The following is a 23,795-nucleotide window of genomic DNA, read 5'->3' as shown; positions in this document are numbered from 1 at the left end:
GGCCGCGTGGTGCCCGCCTGAGCAGCACCGAGGGCTTGAGCCCCACGCCAAGCACGGCCCTGCCCCAACCACCCTAAATTTGGGGGGCAGAGCACGGGGACCCCCCCACCCCGCTTAGTGGAATCCCAAACACCTTTGTGGGGTCCTTCCCCACGATGTGGCATCACCAAGCACCGAGGATTCAGCACGGCCCTAAAAGAAATGGGGGCGGTGGTGTTGTGCCACATGGGGCCGAGCCCCCCCTGAGGTGCTGGGGGACCCCCGGGGTTGGGGTCGCAGTGGGATGGGGCCGGGGGAGGCCCTGGTTGTGGGGCACCCCACAAGGCTGGGGGCACAAGGGACTGGTTACTGGGGGGTGAGTACCCCAGGGGTTCTCGTTATGGGGAGGACTGGGCAGGGCTGGAGCTGGGGTGGGGGCTATCAGCACAGAGGCCATTTGTACTGGGAAGACCAGTTTGCCCAGAGATCCTTGATACTGGGAGGACTGGTGTGGGGGTTAGCACTCCAGAGGCCCTCGTTACTGGGAGGACTGGGGGGTGGTGTCACCTCAGAGGTCCTTGTACCTCATGACTGGAGGGCTGGGGGCAGCTCCCTTCTTACTGGGAGCACTGGGGTTGGGGCAGCCATCCCAGAGGCTCTCGTTACTGGGAGGACTGGGGTGGCTGGTTACCTTAAGACACTGTTACTGGGAGTACTTAGGGGGGACAGTTACCCCAGAGCCCCTCATTACTGGGAGGACTGGGGTGGCCAGTTACCTCAGGGCACTGTTACTGGGAGTGCTTGGGGGGGGGTAGTTACCCCAGAGCCCCTCATTACTGGGAGCACTGGGGAGACCAGTTGCCTCAAGCCCCCGTTACTGGGAGTGCTTGGGGGGAGGCAGCCATCCTAGAGCCTGTTGTTACTGGGAACACTGGGCAGGACTGGAACTGGGGCTGCTTATATTGGGAGGACCTCACCCCAGCGCCCCATCACTGGGAGCACTGGGGGGGTGGGGGGGGCAATTACGTCATCAACGGGGACCACTGCTGAAGGAGGGGGGGGGCAGGAGGAGCGATGTCACCCTGCGGTATGACGTCAGAGCGCCGCGCGGGCGGGTGACGTCACGCTCTCGCGAGGCGGGGGGGGGCGGGGCAGAGGGGGGGAGGGAGGGGAGGGGAGGGGGGGGGCGGCGCTGTCCCCGCGGCCCCGCGGCGGCCCCGCTCGGGACGGGCCGGGTCGGGCCGGGTCAGGACGGGCCGGGACATGGCCCCGCGAGGCCGCCCCGAAGCCGCCGCCATGCCCAAGAGGGGAGCCCGCAAACGCCTCAAGTTCCGGGCCGACGACGTCTGCTCCGAGCGCGGTGAGGGCCCAGATTTGGGGAGGGCCCAGATTTGGGGCCTTATGGGGGGGGGAGGGGGAAAAGCGGGGCTGGGCCCGGCCTCGCTGAGGGGGTTGGGGGGGAGCTGGGCCCTGCTGGGTGCAGGCCGGGGGTGCCCCCCACACCCCCCCCAGGCACCTTTTGGTGCTGGGTGCCTCCTGCGAGGCTCGGTCCCAGCCCCTTGAGGAGGGATCGGGGCTCTCAGGGCCTCGTCCCCCCTCCCCGTGAGCTGTAACCCGCTGACTCCCCCATCTCCTTTCCCTTCCCGCAGTGACCGTGGCGGATTATGCGAACTCAGACCCGGCCGTGGTGAAATCCGGACGGGTGAAGAAGGCCGTGGCCAACGCGGTGCAGCAGGAAGGTGAGAGCGGGCTGGGCAGTGCAGGGGGTGAAGGCTCACCCCGTCCTGCTGGGCTCCGTGTGCTGGGGGAGAGCCCCCCACACCCCCTGGGCCTGAGATCCGACAGTCTAATTTGATGCCCGAAAATGAGTCTGCATTTCTCAGATGCTCAGGCTCCTAGACAGGTTGTTTTTGCAGAAAGCCAGCCACAAACCCAGCAGAATTGCTGAGTCTTTGTTAGTGCCTGAAATGGAAGCCCTTTTTTTTTTTTTTTTGACTTAATATTTGGAGTTATCTGCAGCTTGAAACAAAACAACAACAAACAAAAACAAAAAAAAAATCATGAGTATGACTTTATTACCTTACACAAAACTGTAGATAACAAAGTTATGAAATAAAAGTCTTTGAATTTGGAATAAGGTTCTGGTCGTTCTGGCAAATTGTGCTGTGGTTGCAGTGAGGTCTTTTGAGCGTGTTGTTGTTGTTTTCTTGCAACTGTGTAAGCAAGCAGTTTCCTGAAAATGTATTGCAATATTTTGTTATCTACTTCCTCCTTGTTTTCTAGCTGCTGAGGGTAATAGGAACGTTCTGGACTAACACTCTGCTTGCTTTAGAGCAGTTGATGTTTAGGATTTGACTCAAATGTAGCTGGTCTAAGGGGTAGAATGGGTTGGGGGTGGATGTTACTGTATCAGCAGTGACAGCTGAACTCTTTATATGGGAAAACTCTGGTTATGTGGTTGTAATCTTAAATGTTTAAGGAGAAGGTGCCCATTGTATGGGTGCCTGTTTTGGGGGAACAGTACAGGGTGGTGGTGCTGGTGATTATCCTTTCTATTCACTACTTATCAAGCTTTTTATATCAGGGCACCTCCCACTCTCTGCAGTAGGCTGGGGGCTTCCCTCTCCCTGTTCCATCTCCCATTCATCCTTACATTGGCTCTCCCTTTGAGGCAGCGTGGTTCAGCTTCATAGGCAGCAAACTGCATCACCTTTAACATCTTGCCCCCTGCTCTGAGTCCTTGCACCACCTGCCTTGTGCGGCTTAATCCCTCTCCTAAACTCCTGCATCCTATTCCTGGTTTGCCTTCTCGCTGTCTGGATGACTCCAGGTCACAGCAGTCCCTGCCCACCCCTTTCTCAGGGCTTTGCAGAGTCATTGGGGCTTCCCCTTCCTGAGGAGCTGATCCTCGGGGCTGTCCTGCAGCCTTATCTGCTGCACACCATGCTGCAGTTTGTCCCCGCACAGGGACAGCAGGCAGCAGGGAGGAGATCCCTGGGAAACTTTGGCCTTTGGCCTCACTCACCTCTCTTATTTTTTCTGGCTCTCAGCAAACATCGCCCTGCCCGTGGCTGCCAGGAGGCGAGCAGGGGAGCAAAGGCCAGGTGGAATTTTTCTGAGCTTTTTTTCCCTTCCCTTCCTAACCCCCGGGGACGGGGTGGGATTAGTGCTGTGAGATGAGGCGAGGGTGCCTCTCTGGCAAGGTTGCGATGCAGCGTGACTCAGTGTGTGAACAGCCTCGTGTTGTCAGCCCAGGTATCGTGCCGAGCTTTCCTTCCAGGAGTGTGACAGTGTCTTTTTCTCAACCCTTCCCTGACTCCTGATCTGCTGTCAGCCTCCCTTGCGTGGCTGTGTTTGATGGCACAACTTGCTGTCACTCGGCTTGCCATCTGTTTCTCTTTGGCTTTGCCTACAAAGGGTCACGTAGAGAGGGCAGTGCTGTTTGACAGCGTGAAGGATATCACTACTGCAAATGCATACAGTTTTATGAAGTTTCAAAAAAAAAAAAAAAAGAGAAAATGGGGGACAAAAAAATGGTAGAATTGGCTTAGCAAAGCACTGCAGTCCTCTGCTGTGGCTGAAAGCCTAGGGATGCAGTCCCTTCTCCTAAACTGCTCAAGCTCTGTGTTAAGACTGTCTTTCCACCTGCTGTGTTGCCATTGCAGAGCCTTGCTCTGTGGTTAGAAACGAGAACACTTCCAGCCTAGGTTGGTTTCTGGTCAGTTCCTTATCTTCACCCAAGCACATTAGGTAGAAAATCAGCGTTCTTGAGTGTGTGTGAGCCTGTCCAGTGCAGACTGGCAGAGAGTTTATCGTCCTGGTCTGTGACAGTGGCTGATGCAGCTGTAACGTAGGCCTGCACCTTTGTTTTTCAAGACTGTACTGTTACTTCCTCACACGTGGATTTTTCTGCCCTAATGAGCCCTCAGTTGATTGATCAACTTGCAAAAATAATGTTTCGTAACAGTGATGCATCTGAATGTTTCCCCTGGAGACTGCAAAAGAAATACTGTCTCCACTTGCTGTTTTCCTCATTAGGCCAGAGTTTTCCCCTTCACTAAATTCTAGGACAAGTGGAATTCCTGTGCACTTGGCTCCCAGTTGTATTTCTGATGGGTTGTCTGTCTTCAGCCACAGGATCTCTTTGTCCTGCTGAGGAGGAAGTATACCTTCAGGGTGTTTAGGGGACAATTACAGTGTGGGTGGTGGCTTTATACAGACTGAATGGTGGTCATGCAAGCGTGCTCTGGTATGCAGAGCAACACGTTTTATTCAGAGTTGTAAACAGCCTCAGCTAAAGCAATAGGATCATCTGCATAATGTGCTGCTGATTATCCTCACTGGTAGTTCCTTAAAAGAAGAGGCTGAATAATTGCTTCCAATTCATTCACCTGTGTTAATCTTGCTCTGGCAAGGTAATCCTTAGGCCTAGGATTTACTTGCTTGTGTCACTAGAAGGCTTTAATGAATTTAGGTTGCTGTTTCTTAGCAGTGGCTTTGGTTCCACTGAAGTGTCTCCTGAACTTGGATTGCCTTTTTCTCTCTGCTGGCATACTCACCATGTCGTTGTTTGTCGTTCTAGTAAAATCCCTCTGTGGTTTGGAAGCTTCTTGTGTTCCTTCTGAAGAAGTTCTCTCCGTATCTGGAGAGTCCTGTGACAGCAGCGATGAAATGGACACGAAGGAAAGCATCAGCGGGCGAACTGCATCTAGAAAAAAGAAGAGCAAAAGGCACAAAGGTACGGTACGGCTGCCAGCCTCTCCTGGGGTGCTCTTCGTGGGCTTCCTCAGGATCTTCTGCATGTGTGATGTTAGAGACTTCTATTTACAGGCTAGTAATGTGGCTCTTCAGGGGATTCTGTAACTCATAATTGTTTAAAAAATAAAATAAATGCCAGGGGGGTGAAATCTACCCCATTTCTCCAGAGAAACCTGCTGTGACTCAGTCAGATGTGTTGCCTTTTCACTTAGGCAGACCTTGGGGTGTGAAATTAAAGCCTAAGAGCTTGTTGCTTTCAGCAAACTTCTCTCAGCCTTGGAAAACTACTGCTGCTCTTCAGGAGTTGTGAAAATTTGCCAGCGGACATGTATTACCGTTTTTCACTGAAGGCACGTAGGTGAAAGCAGTGTTGCTTTGGGGAGGGAGAAAAAAAAAAAAGCACACACAAAAAACATTGCTGCCTGTGATGCGTTTATTGGCAGGATCCAGGCCCTGTTTTCAGGATGTTTCCAAGGCTGCAGTGTGCTGCAAATGGGTTTCAAGAGGTTTCTTAGTTTGTTTTTGTTTTTTCCCCCACAACTGAGCAAATCTGGCCCTGGTAGCACCACAATGCATTAATTCTGTTGCTGTATTTCAGCAGTTACCCTTGGCGTACTGCTTTCCATACAGCTGCACCACAAACAACAAGTCTAACGCTGACTTGCTGCACTGTGGCACCCTGCAGAATTTGCTAACAACAGCTTGCTTCTGCTGAAGCACAAGAAAGCAAGTTAAGCTTTGCTTAAGAAAGGAATTTGAACTTATTAATACTGGTACTAGTTTGTGTAACATATCAGTGTCTGGTAAGGACTGTAAATGCAGAGTTCCCCTGAGTTAAGAGTTTAATCTGTTACAGCCTGCTGTGGGTGTGGCTGCTGTAAATCCTCAGTGGTGTAGGTGAGTGCATCCAGAACTTTCCTTGGCAATGGGGGTTGCAGTTATCACATTGGGTTATTACCCTTTGTTGTTAAGCTGATAGTTGAAGATTAAATGTGGCACCCTTGAGTTCTTAAACACCTCCTTTGTGCCACTTGTTTCCAAACCTTGTGGCATTTTTTTTTCCTGCCAGTGCTCTGTACAAGTTGTATGTTCTCTTTCTCATAGTGTTGCCACTGCATGGTATTGTTTAGCCATTCATGTTCCATTAAAAGTATTTTATCTCCTAAGCCTGGAACAACGTTTGTGGAAATAAATGTGGTGCTAGCTTAAAACCACTGCAGGAATTAAATGAGTTTGTGAAGCTTCAGTTTTGGTGAAGAGATTCTGACACACCTCTGAGAACAATGGGCCATTTTATTCATCTCTGAGCTGCGTTAAATGTTTGCCATCTCAGAAGATTTAATTAAAACATGGATTTAATGAGAGCAGCTGATCAGCCATTAGAGGAGTTGCAGAAGGGAATTGCATGCCCTCCCTTGCAGAACTCCTACAAAAATGTTTTGACCGTTTGAACAAAAGAATTGACAGCTGTGACAATATCTTGATGTTCGGGGACCTCTTGTGTGCAGTGTACTTTGACCTGTTAAATGAACCATTTTGATGAAAGAGGCACGAGCTTGTCCCTTCTTCACACCGTAGCTGTATTTGCCTTGTGGCCTTTGTTTTTCCACTTACGTTTTGTTTTTTCATTGGGAAAGAGTCAAGTGCTGCAGAGGGGTCCAGAAAGGCTGTGGGGTCTCCATCCCTGGAGACAATCACAAGCTGACTGGACGAGATCCTGAGCGCTCTGTGACATGAAACTGGTGTCATTCAACCTGCTTTGAGCTGGGCTGTTTGGACTGGAGACCTCCAGGTGTCCCTTCCAGCGGAGATTATTCTTTGAAGCTGCCACTTGGTGCACTTGTGCTACCAGTGCAGCAGTGATAAGCGATGGCGCATATCCAGCAAAGGGAGGGTGTTGTGGTTGCACAGGTGGGAGAGCTCATGTTAACCAAAACCAGGAGCGGTGACAATGACGTTATAGTTGCTCGGGTTTGTTTAGATGACTGTTTATACCTGCTAGCAGTATTTAAGTATGTGCCTCTAGATGTGATTTGGCAAAGAGGTTCTTTATTACACTAATGCACCTGTGTTGTATTTAGAAGACCCTGATGGTGACGGTGGAGAAGAATACCCCATTGACATCTGGCTGCTGCTGGCTTCCTACATTCGCCCTGAAGACATCGTCCGGTTCTCTTTGATTTGCAAGAAAGCCTGGACTGTTACTTGCACTGCCGCCTTTTGGACCAGACTCTACAGAAGGTGAGACTCCAGAGGGTGACTTAACTACTTGTAGGAGGCTTCAGCAGCGACCGGTTCTCTGCAGAGCTGTAAATTAGAGAATATTTTCCTACAGGCTTGAGAGCATGGTACTTGCATATTGCAGTGATGGTGTGGGCCTTGTTTGGGAAGGTGTTGTGCTGTATTGCCTCTGCTTTGGGAATGGATCTGTGATATATTCCCAGATGCTTCATGTAAGATCTCAAAGCCTTGTGCACTTTTCTGCTTGCAATAGTCTACACGTTCCTGTTCAAAACTGTGCACTTTGTATATGAATTGCTCAGAAGATGCTTGCAGTAAGGTCAGTGCCGTTACCTTAAAGGCAAGCAATCCTCACTGGCAGAAACCTTGTCCTGCCTCAAGCTTTGATCATGGTCACCTTCCTGTATCTAGGATGGCATGAAAGAAACTAATGCATTTAGGAGCTGTCTCAGTGGCAGAAATATTTTATAAATGAAACAAAAGAGCAAAGAAGGTTACAACTGGAAACAAATCCTTCTGTCCAGGTGTATGTCACTCAGGCTTTCCTTCAGGACAGAACATTTTCTTTACATTTCTCTATCTGTTGCACATGAAACACAAGCAACACGAGTACAGGGTACATCACAGCTATGGTCATCCGTGCCCCATTTTTTTTATTATTATTTTTTTGAGTGAAGTTCCCTAGCAAAGTCGTCTTTGGCACTTTCTCTGATCACAGTGTGGCTCAGTCATTCACACTGCTCAGGCAGTTGTCCGTAATGATGCAGGGAAGCTCACCTAACATGAGTCCTAGGGAACCTGCATGAATCTGCAGGCCTTTGCCTGTCCTACAACTCAAATGCCAGCTGGTCTGTCTGGGGAAGCTGTCTGCAGGGGAATTAGTGGGGAATTGTAACATCACGTGTGTGCTGGAGCCTGGAGTGATACAGGTGAAGCCTTTCAGACTCTTCAGTAGTTCCATGGAGAGCGGTGCAGAACCCTTGCAGACTGAGCTGACAACGGGTCCTGTGATCAATTAGAAGTTTGTTTTTCTCAGAGCTCTCTTCTGCATGTTTTTGGCATTCTGAGCCCTCGGGTTATGTTGGCTTTGTCGTTGGCTTTTCAGGCACTACAGCCTGGACGCGTACCTGCCCCTCCGCTTGCGGCCGGAGTCCATGGAGAAGCTGCACTGTCTCCGTGCGTGCGTCATCCGGTCGCTGTACCACATGTACGAGCCTTTTGCATCTCGAGTCTCCAGGAATCCAGCTATTCCAGACAGTACTCCCAGCACTTTAAAAAATTCCAGAGTAAGTGGGATCGCTAAGGAAGTGGGTTGTGTTGGAGATGTTGCTTTTTCTGTTTTTATTCTCTTTCTAAAAGGAAAATAGACATTTAGAACCGTAGAAAAGCCTCGGGCTTAAGGGATCTTGAAAGGTAATTGGGTCCAAAATTTTGTGTGAAGCTTGGGAGGTAGGATTAACTTGGACTAATGACTTGTAAAAGTGCATTGGTTACCTGTATCTGCATAGCTACTGCTGCAGGGGATTTTATTTACTCTTTTGGGTGCCTAAGTCCTACTACAACAGCTTTGTAGTTGTCAAAAAAGGTGCCTGCTTCCTTGAGTGTCAGAACTGCTAGGGATATTTGCAGCTCTTCCCTCCTCTGTTACAAATTTGTTGCTGGAAGGAGGTGACAGTAGGGTCAGTGTTGATATCCACTGCTTTATTCGGACACTACCTGTCAGAACACTTCTCCGCAGCAGGCAGATGGAGAGATAAGAAGCGACACTGATAGCCACCGAAAGGGAATCATTTCCTACCACCTTCCTCCAGGTCACGCGTTGTCTTTGGTGTCTGAGTGAGGGAAGGTAGTGACCTTGTGAGCACAGCAAATGTGCAGAGCACATGTCTGCTTTGGGACTGGGCTTGCAGTTGTGTTGGGCTATAAGGGGTTTGTCACTGGTGTGGGCAGGCAACTCCACCTGCTGTCAGAGCTTGGAGCACTTTTGTGTCCATTCCTCTTAAATTTCTATCGATCTTTTAACTCTCATACACCTCCGGGTTTCTTGTTTGGTTGTAGCTTACAACTGTCTGATACTTTGTGGACAGCTTAAGCAACAGCATGAATTCTCCACCTTCCAAACCAGTTGAATGAGGTTTTCGGAGCCAGACAGAAGTGCCTTTGGTTCAACAGTTGTACAGTTTTCCATGCAAAATAGAGCAACCCCATCGCTCTGTGTGTAACATCCCTTCTCTCTTCCTTCCTCTCCCTGGAAAAAAAGAAATCATCATACTGCTTAGGGAGCATTGAGCGGTAACACAAGCAGGTGGTGCTGCAGAGCAGGAAAAAAGCACGGAGTTCTGTGTGCAGTCATACCTCTGCATCCAGGGCTCTTCATTCTCTTTCTGTTTCCCCACTTAGGGTGTCATCTTTGCTTAAAAATAAAAAGCAAAACATTTCTAGGAAGTTCTAACTTATCTTTAGCCCTTCAGAGTCTCATTCCGTGGCATGCCTGCTGCTTGGATCTGATAGCGTGGCTGTAAGAGCTAGAAACCCTGAGATGGTGCTGTAGGATTGTTATCTTAGAAGTGTTCGTGTTGACATCATAACGGCTTTGGTGCCCCCCTGCTAGTGCTTCTACTGTACTAATAGTTTGAGAAAGTCTTGAAGTGCAGTCTTCTACGATTCAGCTTTTAAAAAAGGAAATTAAATGGTGATGAGGCTTTGTTTAGGGCAGCGGAGGTCTGACCTAACCCCTCGGAGCACAAAAGAGCTGTCCCAAGCCTGGTCTTGCTGTACTACTGCATTGCAAGACGCTGAGCTCCACGTGTTACTGTGCACTGACACACATAAGCACGGGGTTATGGAGGAGGATCTGAAATTGCCTCCCCATGTTCTTGCTTTCATGGGCTTTTGGTACCTTTAGGGGTCACTGAAACTAACGGCAGACGCCTACGTAAAGTGCATGTGGCAAGAGGAGCCCCCAGTCCCCCATGTTACCGAATCTAGCTTTTCCTCTTTAATTTCCTTTTTTCTTTCCCTAGCCTAGCTTGTGTGGGACACTGGAGCCGTTATGGTGTCAGCAGAAGTGTTTGCCCTTTAAAGACACCCCCATTAATTTTGGTGGAGCGGCAGGCCGTACGGCGCGTCTGAAGGGCAGGACGGCTGACCCGTGGACAACATCCTCTGCCCCTTAGGAGGTACTGACCATTTTGTGCTTCACTACTTGCCTTGACCAAACAAGTTGCTAGACCAGGCCGCCTGTGCAGGTGAACGACAAATGCTGCTGATGGTGGAGTTAAACTCAGCAGCATCTGCGCACCTGAGGAAAGAAAAATCTGGAGAATGTTACCTGCAAAAAGTGAGGGTCACCTTCTCCCAGGTGGAGGTTACGTGATGCACGTTTCTGAGCTTGACTCCCCAAAGCTTTGCTGGTCACCTCGTGAAGACTGTTGAGATAAAGAACTTCTAATGACTCTTACAGATGTGACTCAGAGTAGAAGTACAGGGTCTTGTATCGCCTGTAGCTGCTAATTACAGAGGTTCAGTGGTGGAGAATGGCTCTGGCTTTGTTTCAGTTGGGGTTCCTCTATACTGGATTTAAGTTAAATGTGTGCTTCCCCCCGTGACCCAGCCAGGCCTTCTTGGTGCACCAGAGCTGGCACGTGTGTCACGAGGAGTTGTTGTCTTTATCAGTATTACTCTTCCTTTTCCTGTTGACGCTGCTTGAAAGGACCAGATCAGACCAGCTGTGGAGGGCTGGCATGTGTGGTGTAGAAACATGGTCAGTGGTGTGTGCATTGACTCGCCAGGTTGTTGTGTTGGCTGTTAAGGTAGTTGCTTCTGCTCAGTGGCAGGCAGGGAATTTCCCTTCTCCTTGTTTTAATGCAGGAGTTCTGCTGGGACTCCTGCTAGAAGTAGTGCTGCATGCTGGGATGGAGCCTGTGGACCGTACGGTGATAACTCTGTTAAATTAGAGGACTCTCGGTGTATGTCTGCGTGGGAGGGCAGTGCTGGTTACCTCAGGTGTTGGAGGAGGTACTTCTCTCATTTCCCTTTGAAACAGGAGCAGTAGGTTGATAGAAACCGCTAACTTGGCAGTGTTTTTGTGCTCTGAAGTATGATAGCGCCCAGTGTCAAGACTTTCTTTTGATTCTTAAGTGGCTTTGGACCTTTATCATCTGTCACCTCGAAGGTCATACATCAGTCTTTGCGTTTCCCTCTGGATTCTCTCCTTCTTGAGCCTCGTTCTGAGTGGCTGCTTTGCGTAGTCTTGTTTGGAGTCTGGTTTATTGGCAGTTCTTGGTGGGTGCAGGAACCAGGTGAACCTGCACTGCTCATCTCTGCCTTACCAAAGGGACAAATAGCACAGAGAGATTTCTGTTTAGCAGGTCAGTGGCTACGAGTTGTATCATCCCGCTGCACTGTGAATTGGCCAACTTGAGACTGGGAGACTTAAACTGCTGGGTGTGATCTCTGAACATAATTAATTTGAGTAAATGGCTCCTAACTGTTCCTATGTAATTGTGTTTGTAATTGGAAGCCTTAATGCTCTGCTAAAACTTATTTAAAGCGGTGCCTCCAAGGGTTTCATAGTTGTGTATTTCTTTTTTTTCTACCTCAGTGTCTGCTTTTCTGGTGCAAAAAGCTTGAAGGGAACAGACAAGAAGCAATGTGGGAATTCAACTTCAAGTTCAAAAAGCAGGTATGAAAGACGAACTGTCATGAAAGAAAAACCAGAATAGCTCTGGCTTTTTTTTTTTTTTTTAAAAAAAAAGAAGTAATGATATTTCTGAGTGGTGGAAGGGAAGGTGGAAACATTTTGAGTGAGTTCAGACAGTAAATGGAAACTCTGAATCACTTGGGAAGCTGAAACTCATTCTGAAACTGCGCTCAGTTTTCAGTCTATATCACCAAGATGTGTCCAGTCATGTGCTTTTATCTTTGCATTTGATATTTTGTTTCCTCATTGATCCGCTGTAAGATGTGGATTATTTGTCACCCCAAATAATCTTATCTTTGGATAAGATAAGTGATAATCTACTGATTACCACTAGAAAACAGACTGTTTAAGTCGAGTGGTCAAAATGTAGATCCAAATCTGAAACTGCTTGTCTTACCATTGGAAGGATTTCCCCAACAAGTGAGGAAAGCCAGTGCCTGCCAAGAAAAAGCACTGGATCTTGGGAGAAGCTTGTAGCCTAAGGCAACCCTGGGAATTCTGCAGCTTTCCTGTCTAAAGAAATGGCCCTTCAGATTCCTTGTCCCGAGTGGTGGCTTGTTGTTGTTTATGTAACGCTGCCCAAGTGTATGGGAATGTGGTGAGAACCTGCTAGTCAGAACTGGTGAGAAGAAACCAAAGGCTCCTGCTTAGCTAAATGTCTCTTTCTTTGAAGTCTCCCAGATTTAAGAGCAAATGTTGCAAAGGTCTTCAGCCACCCATCCAGTATGAAGAAGTCCATACAAACCCTGACCAGGATTGCTGTTTACTGCAGATCACCACCTTTAACTTCATATTCGTGCCAATAGTCATGGGTATGACATTTACCTTGGTAAGTGTTTGAGTAATCCACCACACAATCTTTGCACGCGCAGGTTTTGAAAGGAGAGGGAAACCTCTTTGGTGTATAAATCCTACTGCTGCACCAACCAGCCAGTTGTGGGAATCTCAAGGTTAACGATCAGAGGAATTGCTAAGGATCTCCTCAATTTAGCTGCTGCAGATCCATCAGCCCTTCCCTGTTTAGGGGAAGAAGCTGAGTTTGTGTGCACGTGCAGCAGCTGGGAGCAGATCAGTTGTCAGCACCACAGCAGGAGAGAAGTGGGGAGGCAGGAGAAGAGGTATTCCCTCCTTAATAAAATCTCTCCTTGCCTCAAGGCAGCAAATTCTGAGAGCAGAACCTGTACAAGCAAACTCCTGGAATATGTCTGTGGTCCCTGATTGCTGGGAGAACCGGTGGCTTTAGAACCAGCAAGCTGTGCTCCAGATGGAGGTGTTGCATCAGAACGGAGCACAGGCGTGGTTAGGTGTGGGACAGCATCTGTGTCTGCACCTGTAGTCTTGTAACTTTGTGCAGGGTTGGCCTGTGCCCAAGGGAGGCTCGGGCTGGCCTCACCTAAAGCAGAGCAGTGAATCCAGGCTTCCTCTGAGAGCCACTTGCTTGCACGCTCACTTCTGGCATTGTTATTTGGGGTTGCCAGTTGAAGAGGACTGGATTGAATTAAGTTTTGGAGTCAGAGTGTAACTTTCCAAGCACCTGAAGTACCCTGGATGTATACAGCTTCATTCTTAGCAATTTACATTTACTTTTTTTTTTTAATTTTCTTTTTTCTTTAATTCTTCTGCTTATTCATTGCTTTGATTATTGAAATGGTATCTTTTTTCCTTATAGGTAAATAAAAATTAAAGCTAAATTGCTTTGTGGAAAACCTACCTGAAGGGAGTCAATCGTTCTTTATCAGTAATGTATTTTAAATGCTGATGTAACCAAAAAGAAGTGATTTTGATACCTCCTGTCAGCGATCAGTCTGCATTTACCTGGAAACAGGCATTTCTAGAATCTGTCTGCCTCCTACAGCACCTCCTTGTCTCTCTCCTTGCAGTTCACCATCAACGTGAGCACAGACATGAGGCATCATCGCGTGCGTCTGGTCTTCCAGGACGCCCCTGTCCGCAACGGCAAGAAACCGCGCCTTGACCAAGGAGTGCAGGTTGTGCTGGACCCTGTGCATAGCGTGCGGCTCCTGGATTGGTGGCACCCACAGTACCCCTTCTCTCCAAAAGCTTAGTGCTCTCCTGCGTCTGCAGCAGCCGGCAGGTGACTGAATCTGACAGGCTGAAGAAAATTTCTAGGAACCAGGAAATCCTGTTTTTTGTTTTGTTTTGTTTTTTTTCTTAAAATAAATTCTGCAGCCTCCCTGAAAGTGGTTGAAGCTACTGAGCTAGTCTGTATGTATATAACTTCTGGTCAGTGATGAGCAGAGCTGAGTGTAAAGCAGAAACTATTTGTAAACACTTTTATGTAAAATTCACGTTTTATCATTTGAAAGGAGCTCCCTGGAACTGTTCATTTAAAATCCTTTTGGTGCTAACGAAAGTGGTCCTGTTTTCTGTTGTTCAGGAAGAAGCAGGAAGTCTTGCTTTTGAGCTTTAATGTGACCGGAAACAATTGACAAATGAGATGCATGTTTTTTTGTTTTTTTTTTTTTTTTACTGCCACATGATTGCATTCAAATACAGTGTGATATTTCAGTGTCTGAAAGCAGTAAGCAAAGCAGCAATGATCAACAATAATGCTGATTCACAGTCCAACAGACGTTTAAAGAACAGCATACGTGATCAAACAAAGGCGTTATTTCAAAGAGGATTTGTAAGGCAAAGGTCTTTCCTGAGTGTAAAGATATTCCAAGTTCTCACGGTGATGTTCCCCTTTGAAAAGAAGATCTAACCTTCTAAAATTTTTCAGAGGTACTTCATCAGGTACTTTTCAGAGAAGATGGAGGGAGAGGAGATGCAGGGGATAAACTAAAGTAACTTGAGCAGCTGTGAAGGACTTGAGTCTGTTTTTTGTCAGAGCAGTGGAGCAGTGTTGGCCTGTTGACACTGGAAAGCTCAGCAGCAGTCAGCGATTTAGCTCTTGACCAAACAAATTTAATTGCCGTGAGGAAGAAGAAGCCCTGAAACTTTCTGCAGCCGCTGTGGCTCTGGGGTGCTTGTTAGAATGGTAGAATATCCCGAATTGGAAGGGACCCACAAGGATCATCAAGTCCAACTCCTAGCTCCGCACAGGACCAAAAATCGGACCCTGTGTCTGAGAGCAGTGTCCAAACAGTTGAACTCCAGAAGGCTCGGAGCCATGACTGTCACCCTAGGGAGCCTGTTCCAGTGCCCGGCTGCCCTCTTGCTGAAGAACCTTTTCCAGCCTGACCCTCCCCTGGTGCAGCTCCTGCTGTTCCCTCGGTTCAGTGGTCACCAGAGAGAAAAGATCTTGTTTGAGGAGGGAGTGGGGTGCTGAGGCTGGGCCTGTGAGGAGCAGCCTGTCGTGCCCAGAGTGAATTGGGCAGGAAATTCAGTGGGTGAGCATCTTGCTGCTGACAGCCGCGGGTCTCCTGGAGGAGTGGCAGCAGGCAGAGGAGGTGCTGGCACACAGGTGAGTAACAGCAGAGGTGGTAACCCCGTACTGAGCTCTGCTGTCCACCAGTGACTGAGCTTCAGTCCTGTTTGACATCAGATCTTGTCTCAAGCAGGGGTAACAAAGCATTTCTTGTCTGTTGGCCACGTATTCTGTTTGGTGAAGCTCCTGGAAAGCAGTGGGTGACTGGAAGGAGAGGGAGTTCTTCATTTAACATGCAAATAACCCACAGTCCCTGTAGCTGCCTGGCAGGAGTTTCTCTCATGTGCTTCTGCCCCAATGTAAATCACCACCAAGGACATCTGCCCGTCGTGGAGCTGTGTTAGAGCTCTGTGATGTTGACTTCAAACAGATGCGTTTGGGAAAACTCCTGCCTCAGTTTCCCTTTTCTCTGCTGCCAAGCAGGTATGTTGGAACTGGCAGGTAAGTTCCAGTGCAAGAAAAGTGTGTTACAGCTGAGATAACAAAGCGGGTTCCTGTGACAGTGGAGCTTGGTCCGACCTGTGATTGCCTTTGGCCTGCAAGAAAGGAAAGCGAGGCTTTGAAGTGCTGGGGCTGCTGCTGTGGAGGGATTTTCCATTCAGGCATTGTGCAATGCATGTGTGTGTGAAGTGCCTGTGCAGAAGGAAGCTGGTTCGGGACAGCGTGAGTATCGGAGTCATCTTTGTGGTGGGGCTAGGAATCAGTGAACGCAGCAACAAGGCCTTGGTAGTCACAGAGCATGGTTCTTCTGCTAGAGGAACTCCTCCAGCAGCGCGTGGTGCAGACCACAAATGGCTCTCAGCCCCGTAGCTCTGCCAGGAGGGGCAGCTGGGGGCGCAGCAGCAGGAAGCAGGAGGGGCAGGGTGTTTCCTGTGCCCAGCGGGCTTGTGGTTTGAAATTTGGGTATTGAAATGTGGATGGAGAAGCCTCACGGAAAGAGCTGCCCTGCGGTCTGTGAGGGGCAGGGGTGCTGCGAGGCTGTGCTCTGCCTGCCCGTGGGTGAGGTGAGGGGTTCCTGGCCAGACCTCAGCCCTGAATTTGGGGCTTTCCACCCCTTGCCCCTCACACCCAGCCCTTGCAGGAACATCCTCCGTGCTCTCACATGAGTGGGGCGAGCTCCTTCCACTCCAGCTCACCCAAAGCCTCGTGCTCATCCCTCTGCCTCTCATCTGGGTCACCAGCTGCAGGTGATGCTGTGACAAAACTGATCCCCGCTGGGGCTCGGGGTGAGGATAACATCCCCTGGCGGTCAGCACGGGCCCCTACTGCGATGGCCGGAGCCCCGATGCTCTCCCTGGTGCTTGGGGCCCTGTTTTAGCTCCGCTTTGTTCCGCTCGGGCTCCTGAATAATGAAGGGCCGTAAGCTGATCCGGCACGGCGCTCGGGTTTCCACACGGAGGTCGGGGAGTCTCGGCCATCCCCACGGCCTCACCCTGCCCCTCTCCTTGCTGGGGTTTTCCTTGCCACTGGTCCAGCTCCGTGCCCCCAGCTGCTGCATGTGCAGATCCTCGTAATTCAGTAGGAGAAAGGTGGGAGAGCCCAGCCCCGTGCTGGTTGTGCCCGGACACCGCAACCTGCACCGTGGCCCCCCTTCTGCAGCACCTTTGGGATTCCCTGCCCAGTGCAAGGACAAGGATGGGGCCAGGCTGCGAGCGAGGGGACCTGCACCTGGCACAGCCCCAGGGCTGGGTTCGAGGCCCCGCTTCCTCCCACTGGGGCAGGAAGCACCGAGCCCCAGTTCCTTCCTGCGCTGGGCTCGGGGCCATGATGAGAACGGCCCCGCTGCCTCCTGCAGCTTGTGGCTGGGCAGCAATTCGCTGCCGGCCCCGCTGCAGCTCCCCGGGGCCTTTCAGCACGAGAACGGCCCCGTTCTGAGAAGCCAGGGCCGGCCTGAAGGTAGGAGAGGTCCTGGCTGGTGAGGGGATGAGGGAAACGGGATTGTGCTTTGGATAAATGAAGTGGGAGAGGAGCAGGGCCACCAGCACGTTGCTGGGTCGGGGGTCGGGACGTGGCTCTGGGGGTGCTGCATGTGGTCGGTGGTGGGCACCGCGGCCACGAGGGCTGCCGGGGGTCCTGCACAGCTCGGGGGAAGCGGTGGGCCCCAAGCGGTGGATTCCCAAAGGATTTTGGGGTGCGGGGGCCTGGTGAGAGCCCCGGGGGGCTGCTCTCACCTGTGGCTGTGGGGTCGATGATGGAGAGGGTGCTGGATGGGATGCAGGCGGTGTCCCTGTAGGATGCCTGATCCCAGGGGAGGCCGGGGCTGCCCTGACCCCCGCAGCAGGGCTGGGGGCCCTTTGCCCAGCCTGGCTGGTTCACCGAGCTCCTGGCACGGGGCCGAGGCCGCCCGTGGACGCTCCTCCTCTGCTGGAGGCAGGTGAGGGCTGGGGTGGGGCTTTGCAGAGCGAGAAACCAGAGCCCGGCCAGAGGAGCTGCGGACGGCGAGCCCGCACCCACAGCCCAGGTCCCCGCGTGCCCTGTAAGTCTGTGCCATCCCTGTGGGGTCGTCTGGAGCGGTGCTGGGGGGTGAGCCATCATCCTCAGGGCCTGCACGGGAAAGGGGTGCCTGGGGAGAGAGCAGGGGGCTGGAGCTTCCCCGTGCTGTTGGCTGCAGGGACCAGGTCGGACCCGAGCGTCCCCTTACCGAGCTGCCCTCGGAGACCCCTCGTGCTGCAGGGAGGTAGGAGACCTGTATTGACCTAAAGCTTTGGATCTTGGAGTTCTGGGGTGGAAAAATGCATCTCTTCCTCTCCTTCCTCCCCCTGGGCTGACCTTTGAGCAGGGAGACCCATGGGGCACCGGGTAGGGCCCTTGGCTGCTTCCCAGGACCAGCAGCGCCCCGAGCAGCCGGGATTTGCCCTCGGGGGGCTCGATGCCGCCCCAATTTGTCACATCCCCCACTCATGTGAGCAGTGTTTTTGGCACTGGGTTAAACCATGCCCAGATCTGCCTTGGGGACCCCTCCAAGCAGCGCTGAGAGGCGCTGAGCCCTGCCTCGTGCACCCAGCCCTCACCGCGTTGGGCAACACAGCCCTTTGCCCTGCCTCAGTTTCCCCAGTGCCACCTGGCACCGCCGAGCCCCGGCTGCTGCCACCCCCTGCGAGCAGCCCGACCTCTCCCAGCGCCACGGGTGGCAGCCGGGAGCATCCGGCCTTTGCTTGCAGCCTTTGTGGAGCGAGGCTGCGCGTTTCCTCCTCCTTGTTCCCCTCGGAGTCAAGGCCACTGCTGTCACCGAGCTGTCTCGGAGCCCGCTGGTCTCCTGACAAAGCGGAGGAACCACGACGTGCCCGTGGCACCACGGCATTGTCCCCGCTTGTGCTGATCTCAGTGGGCTGCTGGAGGAGAAATGGAGAAGTGAAAGCAGGGAGTTCATCATCATTCATTCGTTACCTTCCGTCCTCCGCTAAGCCTGCGGAGCGGGGCGATGCCGGAGGCTCCAGGAGTGTGTGACCGGGGGGGGGACCAACCGCAGGGACCCATCCCCTATGGGATCCCCTTTCCCTGCTCCCCACCACACCAAGCCGTGCTCGGGAGGCTCTGGGGTTGCTCGGCAGCGCCGTGTTTTCCACCCAGGACCCTTTGGCCTCACGCAGCATCAACGGGAACGGCCCCGTGCAGGGTCGGGTGCTGAGCCCTGATGTTCCCAACCCATCCCCTGGCTTTGGAGCTGTCCCACAGGGCAAAGAGAAGCCCAGGGGCATGGGGAAGAGCTGGCTGCGGGGCTGGCCTAGGGCAGGGAGCACCCCAAATCCCGCTGCGCTGTGCCCTGAGCCTTGGAAGAGGTTTCAAACAGCTCTGAGAGCTTTGAAGAAGCGGCGATAATCAGAGCGCAGCCATCGCGGCGTCTCCTTTGGCCCTTTCCCTGACACCCGCTGGGTTCAAGCCAGGTGAAGCGGCTCCTCTGCTCCCCTTTGGCTGGGACGGGGCTCGTTAAGGCTGCGATCAGCCAGCCCTACAGGGGTGGGAAGATGAGGCTGACCCCGATAACGTGATGCCTCGGCTGATCCCAGCTGCCTCAGCTCAAAGGCCGAGGAGCCTGGGGCGTGAGCACCCTTCGGAGGCTCTGCTTCGTGGGAAACCGTGATGTAAGGAAGAGGCTGAGGAGGGGAAAAAAAAAAAAGGGAAGAGCTTCCCCAGCCCAGCAGGAGCAGCCGCGGCCCCCCCCAGGAAGCAGGGCAGGCTCAGATGGCAGCTCGGTGTGTTGTAGTCGCTGATCTCCAAGCAGCACTCCCAGGTGAGGTCAGCAAGGATGGCTGCTGGCTCATTAGGATGTTAACACCCCCCACGGAAGGATTTTGGGGCTGAAGTCTTTTTTTTTCCTCTCCAAATAGTTCGGAGGGGCCCGATCTCCAGGGCAGGGCTGTTGGACCGGAGGTGCTGCGCCGGCTCCTGCTGCCTGGAGAGCGTGGGTGTGCTGGGAGCATCCCACATCCACGCTTTGAGCAAGGCTTCGCCTCCCCCTGGGAGCTGCTGACTTTTTGTAGAAGTCCTGGGTGAAGCCTGGCAGCTCCCGGCTTTTTTCCTGTGCTGCCTGGGAGGGCTTTTCCTCGGCGGCTCCGTGTTGAAAGGCGCTTTCACCAGACACTGCGAGCGGTTTGGATGCGCGCGCTGCGTCTGCCCCGCGGCGCTGGGCACTCGCTCTCCGCTTTCCCCTGTTCCAGGGCAGCCCCAGCATTTAGAATGGAAAAACCCCAGATAAACACAGGAGCCTTTTAGCCTCCTGCCACGCCTCTGCTGCGAGGGAGAATATCTTAAGGGCAATGTGAGCTCCTTGAAGGTGACTTTTCCCCCCCACCACCACCCCAGGGGCAGCTTTCTTGTCATTCCAAGCACGGGACGTGGCTGGGCAGGGGTAGGGGTGGCTGCTGGCAGCTGCCTGGGGTCGGAGGTGATGGCACAGGTCCTGCCTGCTCGGTGCAGGACAGAGGCTGGAGCAGGGGCTGGGGACACTGCCTCGTCCCTGTGGTGCCTGTCCTGGGGTCGTGCTGTGCTCTCATCTGCCTTTTCCTCCCCCAGGCCTCAGCGGGCTGGCCCGGTGCTATGAGATGCTCCCCGAAGCGCTGCCTCACGGCTGCGCTCACAGCCCTCGTCCTCCTCCTCCTCTTCCTCCTCCTGCACGGGGGCAGCTGGCAGGAGCAGGAGCCCCTCGAGGTGAGTCCTGCACCGGTGTCATCCCACTGGAGGGGGGAACTGGGATGTCCTCCACTGCACATCCCCTGCCTCCCTGCCCTGTATGGATCCTCACGGCTGGTTCTGCTCCCTCCCTTGTCCCGCGGCATCCCCAGCTCTGCCTTCTCCCCTCCCTGGTGTTGCTCTGTACGCTTGGGGCTGCCCCGGAGCAGGATTTGGGAGGGCAGGATTTGGGGGCTCTCCCTTGCCCTTTGCTCCCCCCACCTCGTGTGCATGTGGCTGTCAGCACCCTGGCTCTGAGCTGACCTCCTGTGGCTCCCATCCAGGTGGAGTTTAGGGACCTACCCCCAGACACCACCCTGCAGATGCTGAAGCCAGAAGGGGCCCTGAACATCCTCCAGGACCTGGACAACCTCTCTGCGCCCCACAACGTCTCCTACCACCTCCTCGCTGGCTCCCTGCCACCCCGCAAAAGTGAGTGGCTCTGGGACCCTGGGTTGGGCAGGGCTCTGGGGTTGTGCTCCCTCAGCAGGAGGTGGGGCTGGGTGACTGGGGCAACCCCAGGGTGGGAGATGCACATCGAGCTCTTGGACGGCTACGCAAAAAGCAATTCACGTGCCCTGGGGAGGAGCTCAGGGCAGCCCTGGGCACATTTGTGCCAAAACCAGTGACCCAGCACGGAGTCACAGAACAGTTTGGGTTGGAAGGGACCTCAAAGATCGTCTAATCCCAACCCCTGCCATGGGTGGGGACACCTCCCACTGGATCAGGTCACGCAAAGCCCCATCCAGCCTGGCCCTGAGCACCTCCAAGGACGAGGCATCCACGGCTTCTCTGGGCAGACACGCGCTGTGCTGTACAGAAAGGGAATGAGAGAAGTTGCAGCAAATATGAAATCTGAACAAAAACCACAAGTTGCCCACAGGGAAGGCACAGAATTGCCTCATCCCCCTGTGTTTCATCGTCATGAGGTTCAGAATGGGGTAGAGACATTGCTCCCAGGACACGTAGCTGTACCATGATGCCATCCCAGACCCGCAGACTGTATCTGCCCTTTCTTCCCCATGTTTTGTGTTTTTAAGGTGTCTTTTTCCTGGATATTTCCTCTTCGGAGGAGCCCCTGACTTCTCATCCTGGCCTCTCCCTGCCCTTTGGTACAGTTTTTGGTACCTCCTGAGATGCTGGTGGCTTCAGGAAGGACCCTGAAGGCCTCGGACATGAGGCCATGAATAGGACTGTGTGGGCTGGCTATGTGGAGAGCTGGAACCCCCTTTTTCATGGCTTGCAGGGAAAAAATCTCCCCGTGGTGCATCCTGGGTCTCTCCCTCAGCCTGCTGATGCCTTTTTGTTTTTTTTCCTTGCAGAGTTCTTGACAGTGGGGCTGTCGTCAGTGCGGCGGCCACGCGGCTACTACCTCCCGGCCACGCTCACATCCCTCTTCAAGCAGTCGACAAAGGAGGAGCTGCAGGAGATGGTGGTGGTGGTGCACCTGGCCGACACGGACCCTGGCTGGAACGCTCGGGTGGCCGCCGACATCACCCGCAAGTTTGCTCACCGCATCCTCCTGGGCCAGCTCCTGCTGATCCACGCTCCCCAGGAGTTTTACCCGACCCTGGAGGGCCTCAAGAGGAACTACAACGACCCGGAGGAGCGGGTGAAGTTCAGGTCCAAACAGAACGTGGATTACGCCTTCCTCCTGGCCTTCGCCGCCAACCTTTCCTCCTACTACTTGATGATCGAGGACGACGTGTGGTCTGCCAAGTCCTTCTTCACGGCCATCCGAAAGGCGGTGGCCTCGCAGGAAGGCACGACCTGGGCCACCCTTGAGTTCTCCAAGCTGGGCTACATCGGTAAGCTCTACCGCTCCAGTGACCTTCCTCGCCTGGCCCGCTTCCTCCTCCTCTTCTACCAGGAGATGCCCTGTGACTGGCTGCTGGTCTACTTTCGCCTCCTGCTCACCCAGAAGGACGTCATCCGCTTCAAACCCTCCCTCTTCCAGCACATGGGCCTCTACTCCTCCTTCCAGGGCACCGTCAACCGGCTGGAGGATGATGAGTTTGAGGCCGACGCCATGGACCTCCCGGACAACCCTCCCGCAGCCTTGTTCACCAGCATGACCGTCTTTGAGAACTATGAGCCCCTCAAGGCTTACAGCGCCTCAGGGGGGTACTTTTGGGGGAAAAACCCAGAAGATGGCAGCACCTTCTGCATCGTCTTCCACCAGCCAGCCCGCATCACCCGTGTGCGGGTGCGGACGGGCTCTGATGAGCGCCAGGGGGATTTCTTGCGCGCGGGGGTGCTGGAGCTGGGCCGGAGGCGACGGGCTGATGGCCGGGACTGCTCTGCCTACATCACCGTGGGCACCTTCGAGAAGGGGCTCTTCGAGCGCAGGGGGCTGGAGAAGGGAGCACCCGGCCCCGTGGAGTGCGTGCGGATCCGGGTGACCAAGGGCCAGAGCGAGTGGCTCATCATCCAGAGCATCGACATCTGGACGGGGACAGACAGCTGACCGCGGGGCGCTGGAGCGGTTGGGTTTTTGCACTAACGAGGAGCTTTTATTTTATTCTCAGCCCCTTTTCGGCTGGGGAATTAAATTATTCAGTCCCGCCGGTCATGCCTGCTGTCTCCAGAGGGATGGCGGGGCAGCGAGGATGGGGTCAGCCAGGGGGATGCTGCAGCAAGCAGTGCCCAGCCCCAGGTGGTTGGGTTCTGCTGTGGGGCTGCAGCCCCGATTTGTAGGGGGCAGTGATCTACAGCTCAATCTGCATGCCCAGACAGAGCTACCAGCTTCCCTGCTCAGAGCAGAGCACTGCTTCCTTCACCTCCTGGTGTCCTTCGTGGTGCCTCCTTTTCCCTGGAGCCCCCCCTGCCCCAAACTTCCCCCCTGGGATCCCAGAGCCCTCTAATGCTGCAATGTCCCCGTGGCTTCCCTGGGTGGGAAGTGGAAAACATTTCCTCCTGGGCATGATGGTGCATGGGACAGGGCTAACTGGCTAATTAATCAAGTAATCAGACGAATTAGCCAGGCAGCAGCATTTTTTTGCAACCTCTCTGTATCACACCATCCCCACCTTTGCTGTCGAACCCATCTCTTCCCAATTTTTAACCTGTAGCTGTTTTCCTTATCCCATTTCCAAGCTGTTCCAAGGCCAGAGGGCAAGGGAAGGAGTTGGGGTGCTGCTGCTCCCCGAACCCCAGGAGCAGGGAGCCGGGAGCCTGGGTGCTGGCAGCAGGACCCCTGCCCCTGGGGGCTGCTGATCTCTGCTGCTTCGGAGGGGCACCGGCCACCAGATGGACCCATCGGCCCGGCGCAGTCCTTCCACACCACCCAGGGCAGCTCCCACCTCAAAACCTGTGCTCAGGCCCTTCAGGCAGCTCTGCCCTCTCCTTGCAGCACAGCTGCCAGGCAGAACACACTGTGTCCGTGAGGGATTTGCCCCAAGAGGGAAGGACGGGGGGGAAAAAGGTTACAGAAAATGCGACCTCAGTCTAATTCAAAGCCCTGAGTATGTTTTTAGGCAAGCATGGTGCTAAAGGGCAGCTGGGGTAAATGTAGGCTGCCAGAGCAAAGCCCCCACAGAGCTTCTGTTTGGATTT

General features: G+C 53.2%; 2 protein-coding genes across 9 annotated transcripts; both read left to right on the top strand.

Moving 5' to 3' along the window:
- Positions 1 to 1,167: 1,167 nt before the first annotated feature.
- TMEM183A (transmembrane protein 183A) lies at positions 1,168 to 14,049 on the top strand. 2 transcript variants are annotated; one of them, XM_084497680.1, is made up of 8 exons: positions 1,168 to 1,339; positions 1,629 to 1,718; positions 4,562 to 4,717; positions 6,819 to 6,978; positions 8,084 to 8,264; positions 11,582 to 11,662; positions 12,354 to 12,509; positions 13,561 to 14,049. In XM_084497680.1, exons 1-8 carry the CDS (start codon positions 1,243 to 1,245, stop codon positions 13,744 to 13,746), a joined length of 1,107 nt encoding a protein of 368 aa, XP_084353806.1. In that variant the 5' UTR covers positions 1,168 to 1,242; the 3' UTR covers positions 13,747 to 14,049. The 2 variants fall into 2 exon arrangements, with proteins under 2 accessions (XP_084353806.1, XP_084353807.1); XM_084497681.1 differs by having other exon boundaries at positions 1,181 to 1,339; positions 6,822 to 6,978.
- Positions 14,050 to 14,974: 925 nt separating this feature from the next.
- LOC311423542 (alpha-1,6-mannosyl-glycoprotein 4-beta-N-acetylglucosaminyltransferase-like) lies at positions 14,975 to 22,807 on the top strand. 7 transcript variants are annotated; one of them, XM_084497678.1, is made up of 4 exons: positions 14,975 to 15,107; positions 20,085 to 20,219; positions 20,525 to 20,672; positions 21,563 to 22,807. In XM_084497678.1, the coding sequence occupies exons 2-4, from the start codon at positions 20,109 to 20,111 to the stop codon at positions 22,705 to 22,707; spliced, it is 1,404 nt and encodes a 467-aa protein (XP_084353804.1). In that variant the 5' UTR covers positions 14,975 to 15,107; positions 20,085 to 20,108; the 3' UTR covers positions 22,708 to 22,807. The 7 variants fall into 7 exon arrangements, with proteins under 7 accessions (XP_084353804.1, XP_084353801.1, XP_084353803.1 ...); XM_084497675.1 differs by lacking the exon at positions 14,975 to 15,107 and adding an exon at positions 15,358 to 15,494; XM_084497677.1 differs by lacking the exon at positions 14,975 to 15,107 and adding an exon at positions 15,387 to 15,512.
- The last annotated feature ends 988 nt before the right edge of the window (positions 22,808 to 23,795 follow it).

This window comes from Aythya ferina, assembly GCF_964211825.1.
Source record: "Aythya ferina genome assembly, chromosome: 25".
NCBI classification, from domain to species: Eukaryota; Metazoa; Chordata; class Aves; order Anseriformes; family Anatidae; genus Aythya; species Aythya ferina.
Note: the sequence above shows the minus strand (reverse complement) of the source record. Positions and strands in the feature narration are given on the sequence as shown.

Bases quoted from the DNA above. Each gene is read 5' to 3' on its own strand.
- LOC311423542 (XM_084497672.1), top strand. From the start codon at position 15,684: ATGCATGTGTGTGTGAAGTGCCTGTGCAGAAGGAAGCTGGTTCGGGAC. The intron at 15,735-20,084 runs GTGAGTATCGGA...TTCCTCCCCCAG, and splicing joins GGAAGCTGGTTCGGGACAGC to GCCTCAGCGGGCTGGCCCGG. The intron at 20,673-21,562 runs GTGAGTGGCTCT...TTTTCCTTGCAG, and splicing joins CTCCCTGCCACCCCGCAAAA to AGTTCTTGACAGTGGGGCTG.
- TMEM183A (XM_084497680.1), top strand. From the start codon at position 1,243: ATGGCCCCGCGAGGCCGCCCCGAAGCCGCCGCCATGCCCAAGAGGGGA. The intron at 6,979-8,083 runs GTGAGACTCCAG...TTGGCTTTTCAG, and splicing joins TGGACCAGACTCTACAGAAG to GCACTACAGCCTGGACGCGT. The intron at 11,663-12,353 runs GTATGAAAGACG...CTTTCTTTGAAG, and splicing joins ACTTCAAGTTCAAAAAGCAG to TCTCCCAGATTTAAGAGCAA.